Below are 13,832 nucleotides of genomic sequence, written 5' to 3'. Positions count from 1 at the left end.
CAGCCCATAAGATCACTGTGAACAGTTGTCATTTCATAAGGATAGTCTTTGTTTGGATCCAGTACTAGTTTACATTTCTGTCTCTGTCTTTCTTTGTGAGACTAATGTCTTAGTGTATTTCCAAAAAACATCAGAGAACAACAGAGAAATCACCAAAGAATTAAACATTATTTGGATTAATTCCAAACTTCAAATGTATAAATTGTAATCAGCTTTTATGTTGTTGAAGCAAACTTAAATTTGAAAAATAAGTAATTAATTTCCATTCAGTTCAATTAATTCTCATTTTATGATTAAAACAAAGTGTTCTGGCAGAGACAACTTTCAGGGCACAATCCTGGGTGCAAATCTCTAATGACCCAGAGTTTTGCTTGTCACACAAACAGTTCACCTAATTAGATTTATAAAGCAGATGGGCTGACCATCAGCATGCTCTTCACCTGCATGTCCCTACATGTCCAGGGTAATGCCATCTCCCCCAGGAGTCACCTCTTCAACACTTCACATTAGTGACTCACCGGTAGGCTTAAATTGCCTTTATCTGTTATTTGATCTTTTTCTGGATGTGTCTGCGTGTTTCTTTGTGTCTGTGCCTGTGTATATGTGTGGTGGTGAGTGTATAGGTGAGCACATGTTAACTAGTTTATCTATTATGTGGAATATTACATGTATTTTGTGGTGTGAGCTCAAGGCGGCACTGTCTTTGGCCTTTACATATGAACCGTGGTCATGCAGAAACATGGTTTTTGTTTTATGTCCCTGCCTGCACCATTGCACCTGGTTCAGCTGACTTGGCCTGAAGCTTAAACAATGTATGAAAGCAAACAGAAAAAGGGCTGTTGAGCTAATTGAAGCCCTTGCGTTTCCTTCCTGTGGTTAAACCTCCACTTAAAGACAAAAGTGCCAACCAGCTTTACTTCAGGAAGATTAATAGATCACAAATGTAAGATAAAGACATAGTAATAACAATGCTGGTGAACAGTATATATTAAAGAATAATAATGGCTGTGTTAATCTATTGCAATCAATGTCAGCGCTACTGACCCTCATTAAAAATAAATGAATACCTACTTCACTTACAGTCTGGGGAAAATTTAATTACTGGGATCCAGACGGGGCTGATGAGAGGCTTCACTTTGCTGACAAAAAGGCAGTAATTTGACAAAATGACACATCATCCCAGTCTTCCTTCTCTATGGCCCTGATGGTGATGGTGATTTTATCACCAACACGGCCCTCAATCCAGCATAATTATAGACTAAACTTTCCCCGCTGCATTGTATTTTATAGCTGATACTAAAATAGCAAAGGCCACCTGTTGCATTTTATTGCTCTGAATTTGCTATATTTATAATGCCATTCAAGTGAATCTACCTAAGAGTAAGGAGTGACAGGACACAGAGCTTATACAGTATCGTTATGTCTATACCATGCATATCTGGTTCATTTAAGAGAATTCTTTAAGATAAACAGGACAAGTTCAAAGATATTTTAAGATGAGAAGATCACCAGATTGTCACGTTATACCTGTAGATATTAATAACATTCTAAAAGTGAGGCTCCTCGATGTTGCTAGCCTGTAAAGCATAAAATAGACACTAGAAAACAGAATCTGCTCATTTGAATGCCATTTCAAGCATTAAATGGTTTATGGAGAAATGCCCAGTATTCCTACAATCATAACATTCACAAAATATTGTTCCTTTTTACAAGTTGTTTACATCAATCACGCAGGAAATGATGGGAAATGTTCAAACTGAAACATGTTTTTTGTGCGACTGATTCCAGAAAGAAAGTATAAACTGAATAGCTCATCATGCATATCTATACAGATTTCACAGTGTCACTTCAAGCACATGATAAAAGGGGACATTTGAAAAGTGCCCTGGAAAAAATTATGCTATTGTTCTTTAACAATAAAGTTTGGAGCATGGGGTAGTCCCACCTCTTTCACTTAACCCACAGTCAGTGTTTGGCTTAAGTCCCCTTTGACCCCTGTCCTTTAAACCTGCTGCTCTTTCCAGTGGGGCGAAAAGAGATGGCTGCTCTATACTGGGTGTCAGTCATGGCCAACTGCCTTAAGTCTTTGTGATGCAAACACTCAGGAGATTGACAGAGAGCAGGAAAATTAAATTTTTAGAAGCCATTAAAAGACAGATGAAGTCTGAGGACAGCCTTCGGCCAAATGATTCATCAGTAATGGGCCCTAGTTTGGTGTCATTGCACACAAGTATGAAATGTTAAAGGATTCCTACCGTTGTCTTCAATTGTGAAGTAGAAGATATCACTTGTGGCGTTGCTCCCATCCAACAGGACGTAACAGATCTTCATGTCATCGATATCAGCTGTTGGTAAATATAGAGATACAGCGTGAGATAACTGTGACGACTAAGCCACTTTTACAAGGTTTTTGTTACAGCCCTTAGGCTGCAATTAAAGTGATATGGGCCACAGCAGACATATGTTTTGAAGCATTCAGGATTGTTTTATACAAAATATTGTATCAGTTAGAAATATCTATTACAGAAAGATTATCTACAGTTATTATTATGATTATCTATTATATTATATGATATGATATAATAATATTTATTAGTACATCTTAAATTTTCAAAACTAAGAAAATTAAGAGATGAAACATTACCTTGTGTGAATGTCTTGATGCTGTCATTGCCTTGGGCAGTGTTAATGATGAAGCCATGCAGAGGAGCCTCAGACACAGTGTATTTCAGCACTCTCTGCTCACTGTCGCGGTCCTCTGATCGAAGAGCCTTATTGGTGATCAGGAAGCCCAGGTGGCCTGTTTGGAGGACCTTGAGTGAGGCAGCAGCTTTGTTAACCACAATCTGGGGCACACCATTGTCCACAGTGTTGATGTGGATGGTCATCATCTGGGGCTTGCGTGTCTCATACACAGTGTCAGGAAAGACAAAAAAGTCAGTATGAGTGCCATCTGTGACAGTGAAGGAGAAGCTGTCTTCATTGGTTTCAGTGCCATCATGCTTATAGCTGACAAGGTTCTCGTTTAGGTCCTGCTTGGAAAAAGTCGTGATTGGTTTTGTGTTGTTGAAAAGCAGCTGCCCATGCACTGGTACCTGGGTGACTATGAATCGCAACAGTTTGTCTGGGGTGTCCCGATCCTCAGCTGTCAACTCAAATGGTGTGATGAGCTTGGTTTCTCCCTCCTCCAAAACCAATTTGTTTATAGTCAAGACAGGTTTCTTATTATCTACATCAGTAATGGACACTCTGAAGGTACGGAAGACAGGATTGTAACCATCTGTCACCTCAAACTCAAAGCTGTCCATTTTCATTTCATCATCAGAGGTGTGGATGTAGTAGATCTTGTTGCCCGCTAGCTGCAGTTGGGTGAAGGTGGAAATGGGAACACCTGGGTGGTCAGTGCTCTCTAAGTGACCTCTACTAGGTGCTCTTGTGATGCTAAAGCTCAGGTATTCATCAGGACTGTTAATGTCAGTGGTGCTGAGGAGGTCAGTTGTGAGAGTTACTTTCCCACCTTCTTTTAGAGTCACACCTTTGTTGATAACATCTGGAAAGACCATGTCAATGCTTCCAATATTGATGTAAAAGTAACGGTCAATAAGGGGATTGATGCCATCTGTGACATCAAATTTCAGCAGGTCACGGATTCCCTCCTGGCCTGTGTGTACATACTGGATGAGCTGTTTGTCGATTTCGTCCTGTGTGAAATTCATCCCGAGGGTAATATTACCTAAAACGTCACCAAACTTGCTGATTCGCTGAAGGTAGCCCTGGCCTGGGCTGTAACGCACAACATATGTTAACTCTTTGTCTTCAGAGTCAAGATCTGTGGCCTTTAAAACCCTGTTGCTGATGACTTTTGTCTCTCCAATCTCAACATCAAGGCCATCATTTATAGCCATCCTTGGTGTCTCATCGTCAACAGGAATAACCATGATAAGAACAGTTTTTTCCACTTTATGTTTCCCATCTGAGAGCCTGATTACAAAGCTGTCCTCCTTCGTCTCTGAGTCATCATGTTCATAGACAATGTTGGATGCCTCTTTGATCTGTTCCAAGTTGAAGGTTTCCACAGGGATGGTGCCAGTGCTGAGCTGCTGAACTATTGTGCCATGTTTAGGATTTTTGATGATCTCAAAGTGCAGCTCATCCCCAGGGATATCAGCATCAGCAGCATTCAGAATTGGTGTGTCAATGACCAGACTCATGCCCTCCATTACCACAAACTCTCGGATGAAAATCTCAGGCTTCTCATCATTGGCTGGAAGGATGACTATGGGGAAGAAGTGGCGTTCGGAGAAGTTAATACCATCTGAGCAACGGAAGGTGAAACGATCTTCCACTGGTTCAACCCCTTTGTGGATGCTTTGGACATAGTATATATGGGCAAGGGCAATGTCTTTAATGCTAAAGGCAGTGATGGCTGTCCCGGCTCTGGATTTCTCAGAGCCTGCAGCTGGTGAGATATTCTCCACATAACCAGATGTTGGTTGGACAATGATGGTGCACAGGATATCGTCATTGTCAGTATCCATATCCTCGGCTTGGATGTGTTCCAGAGTGATGACATTCTTCTCGCCTTCCACTGCAACAAACTGCCCTCCAACACTGACAATAGGGGGAATGCTATCAACAGGAAGGATGGTGACGTGAACTGTAACACCTTGGACCTTGTTGCCACCAACAACCCACTGATCTGACATATCAGACAGAGTAAGGTTGAAGGAGTCATGTTCTCTGACCGGTCCAATTTCACCGGATGTGTGGGCATATACCACTGCTCCGTTAATGATGTCTCTCTGGGTGAATCTTTCAGCGGGAGCACCATTAACCAGGATTTCACCCAGCCTGGGAGGCTGTTCAACAATGAAAGTGAGCACAAGGTCATCTGTGTCTTCATCACGGCCCTGAATGACACTAGTTGTAATCTCTGTAGCGCCGCTCTCCAGCACATCGATGGATGCTCCGAGCAGACCGGCTGGGAGCATGATCGTTGGTGTCTCGTCATCAACTGGCTCGATGGTGATCTTAATGGTGATAGGTACCTCATGAAAACTGTCACTTACATCAAGCTTAATGACATCACTTAGGGACTCGTCTCCACTGTGGATGTACGTTAGGTGACTATTTGCAATGTCTTCAAGTATGAATGTTTCGCCATTTGACATGTCAATCCCCAAGTACTGCAGCTGCCCGTGTGCAGGAATCTGGGTCACGGTGAAGACAATATTTTCATCATCTGTATCTGTGTCTGTGGCATGCAGCTCTTTTGTAGTGATGATATATGCACTTCTCTCCATAACAGTAAACCCTGTGTTTGTGATAACTGGGGGTTTATTATCAACTGGCTGTAGGAAAATGGTGAATAGTCCATCTGCTGTGTTACCAGCAGTGTCTTCTACAATGAATGTGAATTGAGCCACTTTTGGAGTGATGCCCAGCTCCTGGTCTGGAGGCTTGTAAGCTACTTTGTGGTGATTAACCTGGGCCTGTGTGAACTCTGTAATTACAGTGTCAGGGCTGTCAGTCAGTACGATTTCACCTAAGGGGGCTGGATTGTTCTCATCTGTGTCAGTTGGGGTCTTAATGATGGTGTACTTCAGGTCCCTGTCATCTGAATCTAGATCACTATAACACAAGAATTTCTTCTTGAAGTGTGTCAGCTCATACTCCTTGACTGTCATGTGAAGGGTGGTGCCCGGAAAAAGCTCTGGGGCAAGGTCATCGACTGGATGGATTTTCATGGTGAACATGTGTTCACCTGATTGATTAGGAGGGTCATTATCATCTTGGACCCGGAACACAAACTGATCAATCACAGTTGTGGTGCTATGGGGTCCGATGTGACGATAGAACAACTTTCCATCAAGAATATCCTGCTGAAACCATTCAGTCACCACCTGCTCAAACATCTCATCTGTCTCGCTGAACTTCCAGAGAGACGGGTCATTTGGAGGTTCCACTTGCCTCAGCAGAAGCTCCCCTATGGTGGAATAGGGCGCTTCCAAGATAAACTTAATGGTGGAATCTTCTGAATCAATATCTGTGGCGCTCAGGACGAAGGGAGAAATTTGCATGACTTCATTCTTAAATAGCACAAGGCCGGTGTTAGCATTGATAATAGGCGGCTCATCATCAGTGGGGGCAATAGTGATGGGGAACAAAAACTCCACTTCATTACTGCCATCAGTCATTCTAAAAATAATGTTGTCACTATAGGTATCGCTGCCGTCATGCTGGTACACCACAATACCGGCGTCAAGATCGGCAGGTGTAAAGAATTTCCTGTGCGTGCCGAGCACGGTCAGGTCTCCATGCTTTAGGCCATCAACAACAGTTATTCTCACATCTTCCAGGTTATCCTCATCACTAATCTCTAAATTCTGGGAGCTGGAGAGAGCTCGGGACTGCCCTTCAAACAATAGTTGCCCTGTATTTTTGGTCGCTACAGGAGCCAAGGTATTCATAGGCTTCACCACAATCATAAAAGCAAATGTATCAGACACAGCACCATCAGTGTCTACAATTTCAAGCTCTAGCTGGAAAATCCTCTCTACTTCTGAGTCCTCTGAGGGTGGCTTATAAGCTATTTTAAGATCTTTGATGTCCCTCTGATAGAAAGAGGTGATTGGCAGGTTCTGATCATCTGTGCTGATGATGTAACCCTGCTGAGGGTTCAGCGGTGTAGTAATGTTGAAGATTAAATCATCTGGGTCAGATTCAACATCTTCAGCAGCCAGCATGTCACTTGTAATAGCTGTCAACACAAACTGATCAACCTCCATCATCATCATGGCCACAAAACTAGGTTTAGGAGCTGTATTCTCTGCACCCTCTCTAATTCTAACCATCATTTGGAAATGCTCTTGCATTATGGTGTTGCCTTCATTATCCTGCAGCTCTACCATCATTGGAATATAGTCTCTGTTTGGTGAATTGGTTTTAGCTGTGTGCTTGTAGCGAATACCCTGTTTCACAAACTCATCACAGTCAACCATTTGGCCATTTGAGGGGTTATTTAAAAGAGTGCCATACCTGGGAAGACCTCCAGCACCGACCAGAGTGGTTATCTTACAATGCGTGACACCTTCCTCAAAGGAAAACTCCAGACCCTTTCTGTCAATAGGGTTGCTGTCACCACTGAGCTTTTCAACATTAAGGGGCATATTCCTGGTGAGGATCTCAAGCTGCTGGAAAACCACCTCCACTTCCAGCATGAAAGGGATGACTACTGTGTCCGTCTGGGAGTCATAACGAAGCTGCAGCTTCACACGATCCTTGCTGGGGCTCCGAGATCCAAAATGAGTGTATTTCACTTCATCTGGTCCAAATGAACACGGGAACTTTTTAGGGGTCAGAATCCCAGGTTTCTGGGCTAGTGGGTCATTGTCTAAAACTGTGATGTGGCAGCGGTCACCATGCTCCACTTCTGTTACCAGATCATTCACAGGGTCCAGAAACACAGACCTCCCAAAAGGGACCCTGATCCCATTGTTGGCAATGATGATGTTGTCTTCATTAGGTCCAGATCTGTGGTGATAAAGGGGAGCTGGGTCAAATGGTTCTGCATCTACTGAGGCAAAACAGAAGCTGAGAGAAAACATTACAAGCAGGCATCTCAAAAGTTTCCACTTTAGAGAAAGTGGGGAACTTTGCAGACAACCAGCCATATCCACTGCTAGTTGCCTTGCAATGTATTTTACAAGTCAATAGTAGCAGGCAGATTCCTCTCCAAAGTGGTTAAAAAGCATTTAAAAAAAGAAAACTCTCTGTGATGGTTTGGGCCTTGGAGTGTGTCCTCTGTGTCTCTCTCTGTTTCAATGTGGCCACACAGAGACACAAGTGTGGTGAATGCTGGAGGGCTGTGCAGGTAATAATGAAACAGTAGACAGTGACAGGCGCAAGCTCCTCCTTCTGTCAGCACAGGGAGGGAGCCTCCTGCCCCCATGGCTAATTTAAGATAGATCATTGGACAAGACTGCGAAAGTGCTCCCCCAACCAACACCCACCCTTCTCCCCTCCTCTCACTGAAAAAAGTGGGGGATAAAATCCAGTACAAAACCAATCAGTCCTAATTCAGACAATTCATATTTGTGTATAGTAGATTTCGGAAATAGCTATACTTTAATTTATTTTCTCATTCACCTCCGTTCATTCATGAATAAATCTAATTAGGTTTAGTTTTGAAAATGAATGTGCACATAAGAATGTAATTCTACAAAAACTTTTGGATTATTTTCGGAGTGCATGTTACTAGTGCCCTCTAATAGGTAAATGCTGTTTATTTAAGTTGAATAAATAAAGCAATAAACTATTTCTTGTTGATTATAAACAATTTGGTGATGAAGTTGATTCTTGTATTTCTAAAAGTAGTATAAAAGTCACTATATGCTCTGATGTATCATCACTAACCTTTGGGATTGGGATGGAGGGCTTTAAGGGTGGGAACTATGTGAATGAAGTAAGCAATCACTAATTACTGTACCATCAAAGTCTTCATGTCAAGGTCAAATCTGGCATCCCAGCACTAGCCCTGTGTAGAGGGGAATCATTCTGCACTACACAATTCAACCTATTACATCTCTCGCGTGATGTAACTGAATTATTGTGGATAATTTTTTTCATGTTTGTTCTAGGCTATGTAATCAAGAATCTGGTTTAAATACAAAAAATGCAAAAAAAATTCGGCATGTATTTGAGTTTATACCCAGGCTTCAATAAACAAACAAAAAAATGCAATGTTTATTATCACCATCAACATAGTCAGACAATGTACATGACCTATGAGAAACAATCCTCCAAAGGCTTTTGTGTTCTGCTCTTCAGGCAGAGTGCCAGAGAGTCAGTGGGACACCTCGGCACCAGAGTGGCCATTAGTCCCACACCGAGGGACAATAACTTGACATCAGCTGGCAAACAGGTGTACGGCCTCACACACGGAGAGGAAACACAACACAGCTCAAAATATAGCAATATTTGTCAAGGGAGTTCTTTAGTCTTAGTCTTAGTTGTTAATACTGTCCATGTTGGTCACTGGCAGTAAGGCAATCAATTAATATAAGATTTCAACCATGCAGTATCCAGTCTTGGAAATCCACTCCTTTATTTTGACAGGGTTGAATTAAATATATTTTAGCAAGGCAGGTCTTATATTTTGTGAAATATGAAACATGGTTCTGGTGACAGAAGCCATTTTTTTTAGCAATAAGTCAAATTTACAAAGAAAATACATCAAATGTCTTTTTTCTGAAGTCGTACTGACAAAGCACAGCACGGAGAAATCAAGCAGTCATACTGGATGCAGTGAGAATGTGAGAATGTGTACTCAGTATGGTGCACAAGGTCATGTTAAGATAAAAATACCTAGTAGCCTTTTATGGATCATCTTTTGAGTTGGGCCTGACACTTGATGAAGTGATCTGTGTGCATTGCTTGGACATTTTCACACAGTTCTTTTAATTGGAACTGTTGACATTTTTTGAATATTTTAAGCGCAATGATAATATCTTCCAGTATGACAGGACAGCATCTTATATCCAGTTAAATTGTTTTAATAGATATACACATGTAAATTCATCAAATTATATTATTCTGTAAAAGTTTCTCTGTTTATTGGACATGATAATGCTTTTAGGACAACACTGTGAACCACTCTGCAACCTTCCCTTAAGCGTGGGCCAAATAGCAGAGATGCCATATGCATCCAGGCATTCTGTATCACCCTTTTCATTGCATCCCCTAAATAAATCTCGCCCTCCTCACTTGACAAGCCAAGAATAAAAAGGGGACACACACCATGGGGTGTAACTATAGAAACAAACACACCAAGCTTTTTATACTTTGTTACTCCTGGATTTTACTCACATTCTTCTCATGGTGAAGAAGTATACTGTAAAATGTCAAGACCCATGGACTGAAAAATCAGATCTAGATCATGAATCCAAATGTATTTTATCAAGAGAAACTGCTAATATTAATTCCTGAGCCATATGAGAAATTGAACTACCTCTCCAGCTTTAGGCGATTGGTCGATAATGAAAAAAACATCTTATAAATGCGTCTGTCCTGAGCAGAAGCATGCCATTCCGTAAGCCATTAGTTTGCCATCGTCCAATTTAGATATTAAATACATGACATGCCTTTAATGAGAGTCTAAGGTAAACAGAGATAGGTGTTGGGTCGAGGCCAGGCCCTGCTTCCCAGGATCAACTCTTCATCCAGGGGACAGCTAATGATGACAGCAGGCAGTAATGACCTTATGATAGATGGAAAACAAAGCCCAAGTGGATCACATCCCTGTATCCCTAACAACCACCCAGGAAGAAGACAGGATTTGCTTACTTTCCTCTCGGTACAGTTGTTACGTCTGTCAAGATGAAGCCACGTTCAGATCCAGACTGCCATTATTCTTGTATTGCTGTTTAGAAAGATGTTTTCCCTAAAAAAAGTACTTACGTTAAGATGCGTTTTCTTTGTCTTTTTTTAATGACACATTTGTTATAATGTGTCATGTTGTCAACATCTCAATAATGTGGCCGTATGTCCTTTTAGCCATGCTCTAGGGATGGCATTGTTGGTCAGTCAGGCCTACACTTTGGTCCAGACTGACCAACAATGCCATCCCTAGAGCATGACTAAAGACATAGAACTTTTGGATGGATTGCAGTGCAATTTGGTACAGACATTCATGTGCCACTCAGGATGATTTGTGATAACCTCGGTAATCAAACAGAAGATAGACAAAATTAGCGACTAGCTGGAGAACATAGTGCAGCATAAAGAGCTACATCCAAATATCCTCAGGAGCTGGTAGAGACAAAAAACAAAGCTAAAACTTGGTATACATTATACCTATACTAAACATCAGCATACTAGCATTATTACTGCGCGCACGTTAGCATGCTGATGGTAGACTTTAGCTCAAAGCACCGCAGTAAGTACAACCTCACAGACCCGCTAGCATGGCTTAGATTCTGTTTTCTTATAATTTATCAATCCCAGAGGGGAGATGTATTAGTTCTCTACATTTAACCCATTTTAATTGGGAGCAGTGAGCAGCTATTCGCAGCGCCGGGTGAAGCAGTTAGGGGTTCAGGGCCTTGCTCAGGGGCACTTTCGGGAGTGGTCATAGCTAGACTCGACACCGCCGACCCACGGTTCCAAGCCATGTCCCCTCGGACGAAGCTAATGCGGCCTTCAAATGACAAAAAAATTATATAAAACAAACCAACCAAGGGGAAACAAACTCAGTTATACAGTCACAGCAATCTTAAGATCCTACACATTTTGTATAAACACTGCATATCTGTCATCATTTCTGTATCACATGTTGTAAATATGATCTAATATGAAAATGTGATATAATATAGATTACACTAAAAGCTCAAGAATAAAATAAACACCATATAAAAATAAAATTAAATATAGGACTTTAATTCAGACAATTTAATTCATGTAATTATTTAAAAGAATAGGCAATACCACAATCCACAATTGACCCTTCACTAAGCCATGCCCCCCTTAGTTAATGACAAACCGTTGGACCTGTCTGACTTTTATCATGGCGCTGCCACTGTCTATTAGCAGTAGGGCTTTATAACATTACATTCAGTAGTAAGTTAGCTAGCGTTAGCTAACTAATATTACATTAGGAACAACCCACAGCCTACATTTTTCTGGATTTGTTTTATTTTTTGAAAAGAGAATAAATCGTACTTCTCCTTTTAACCTCTCTGTGTAGAGTGTAATTATTACACATGACCCAGGAACAGCGTTTCACCATATCTTGGAAACATACAGCAAAAAGAAGAAAAAAGAGGCTTGAAAATGATCCTTTTGCATAGGAGTCAATGGAGCACAGCCACAAAAGTGTCGGACCTCAGTTGGAGCGAGTCCTATACTGCGCTGTGATTGGCCAACTTGTGTTCGGGGCGTGGCTTAGCGAAGGGTCAATTTAGCACACTGACGGAAGCTTTAATGGAGGTTTTCCCTTAACAAAAGTAGATTTTGTGATCATTCTTCACATTCAGAGCATGTCCATAACATTTCACTGAAGAACATCTCAACCAGTCATTCAACTGATGAACAGCTCAGTCCAGCTGTGCAGGAAACTTGTAGATGTGTATATCTGTCACTGTGCATGCGTGCGTGTCTATGTGCCTAGAGGCAATACAGAAGGTCATCTACATGTACAAGGTGTGCAGCATCAGAGCTACTGTACCGAACAGATGCATAACTGTTAGTGGAGTTCCACTTCCACATACAGTTCAATAAGTGATTATATAAATCCCAGCGTGCTCATTGGAAAATAACCACTAAATACATTTAAAACACACTACAAATGAATGAACACAACCACAGATACATCAGGGACATTTGCATGGGTTCAGATCTCCCCCACTGTCTTGACACATTATGTAAATAAACACCAAAATCTCATCTTCTTGCATCAAACAATTTATGTTTTATGATTTTCTTGTATTGGGTTAAAGCGTGTTTCTCTTTAGAGGACAGGAAAACTTCTGTGACCATCATGTCACAATGTGTGCTTGACTGTGGAGATAACCTCATATTTTGCTCATTCCACTCTTGATGCAGTTCACCATTATGCTTTGTGTTTCATGACAGGAGATTAATTTTGTCCTCTTCATTGTGAACCGGGCCTTCTTCCTTGTAAATGACTGTTGTTGGCTAACTTGTAATGGAATATCTATAGAGGAGTACAGAGGCCAATTTTCAGCAAACTTCAGCCCTGTGTTCCAATGGCATATTGTGTTTGCTAATCCAAGTTTATCACTTTAAAAGACTAATTGATCATTCGAAAACCCTTTTGCAACGATGGTAGCACAGCTTAAAAAGTGGCCTAGTTGAGTAACTGGAGCATCAGCAGTTGTGGGTTCCATTACAGGCTCAAAATGAACAGAAACACAGAACTTTCTTCTGAAACTCGTCAGTCTATTCTTGCTCTGAGAAATGAAGGCTATTTGAAGTACATCACAAAAGTAGCCCTGTCAGATTCTTTGAAAACAAGCTATGACATCAGTGAGGTGGTTCACCCCTGATAAACTACTTGTCTCCTTAGAATAGCTGAAGAAGATTGCCGCTACATTTTCTTCACTATGCACTAGCATCCTAATCATCCGGACTGTTGTAAATATACACAGTGTATAAATAGAGGGCACTGAGACCTGAGACATTTGGATCCAGTTCCGAGGAGGAAGAGGTTTGTGTTCTGCTGCACTGGATGATTTGGTGTAGGGTGTCCATGACTGCGGTCAGGTTTGAGGGGTGACCGCACAAATTTTAGATCCGCTCCTGCCGTCACTACTGCACCGCAGGCACAGTGCAACATTTCATCTGCTTAATGGTGGATTAAAGCATCCTGCGGGCAGATTGATATAGGCTGGTGCTATCACTTGTCTTTAACGAAGAGCGAAAGCCCATGGAAACAAGCTAGATATAGCAGCTGGATCAGACCCAAACACTGGGCAGCACATCACTGTAGAAGGAAATTATAAAAATATTATATGGCTCGTGAAATTAAACAGGACTGATCCATATGAGTCCTTCAGTGATGAGCTCAAACCACACACAGCATTTAATTCTACTTTATTGAATGGACGGGAATGTTTAACAAATGAGCTTACAACACATCTGTTACAAGACAACACCGATTCCAAAATTTTGAGAGCCAGCTACTGACCCTGGAATGTGGGCAGCGCTCAGATCTTTTAACACTGTCACTTTGAACTAAATGTGTTTGCACCTGGAGCTCATGTTTGCACTTACAGTAAAGCGAGTCGGGGGGGGGGGGGGGGGAAAAAAAAAGC

At 41.5% G+C, this 13,832-nt stretch overlaps 1 protein-coding gene across 1 annotated transcript in view; it reads right to left on the bottom strand.

The window, feature by feature from the left end:
* frem3 (Fras1 related extracellular matrix 3) overlaps positions 1-7,815 on the bottom strand; it is a 28,859-nt gene extending 21,044 nt beyond the window's left edge. The window contains exons 1-2 of the mRNA XM_046046763.1: positions 2,645-7,815; positions 2,256-2,345 (exon numbers count right to left, since the gene is read on the bottom strand). Of these exons, the coding sequence (XP_045902719.1) occupies positions 2,256-2,345; positions 2,645-7,673 (5,119 nt within the window). The 5' untranslated portion in view covers positions 7,674-7,815. The remainder of the gene's footprint in view (positions 1-2,255; positions 2,346-2,644) is intronic.
* Between the last annotated feature and the right edge of the window lie 6,017 nt (positions 7,816-13,832).

This window comes from Micropterus dolomieu, linkage group LG04, assembly GCF_021292245.1.
Source record: "Micropterus dolomieu isolate WLL.071019.BEF.003 ecotype Adirondacks linkage group LG04, ASM2129224v1, whole genome shotgun sequence".
Taxonomy (NCBI): Eukaryota; Metazoa; Chordata; class Actinopteri; order Centrarchiformes; family Centrarchidae; genus Micropterus; species Micropterus dolomieu.
Note: the sequence above shows the minus strand (reverse complement) of the source record. Positions and strands in the feature narration are given on the sequence as shown.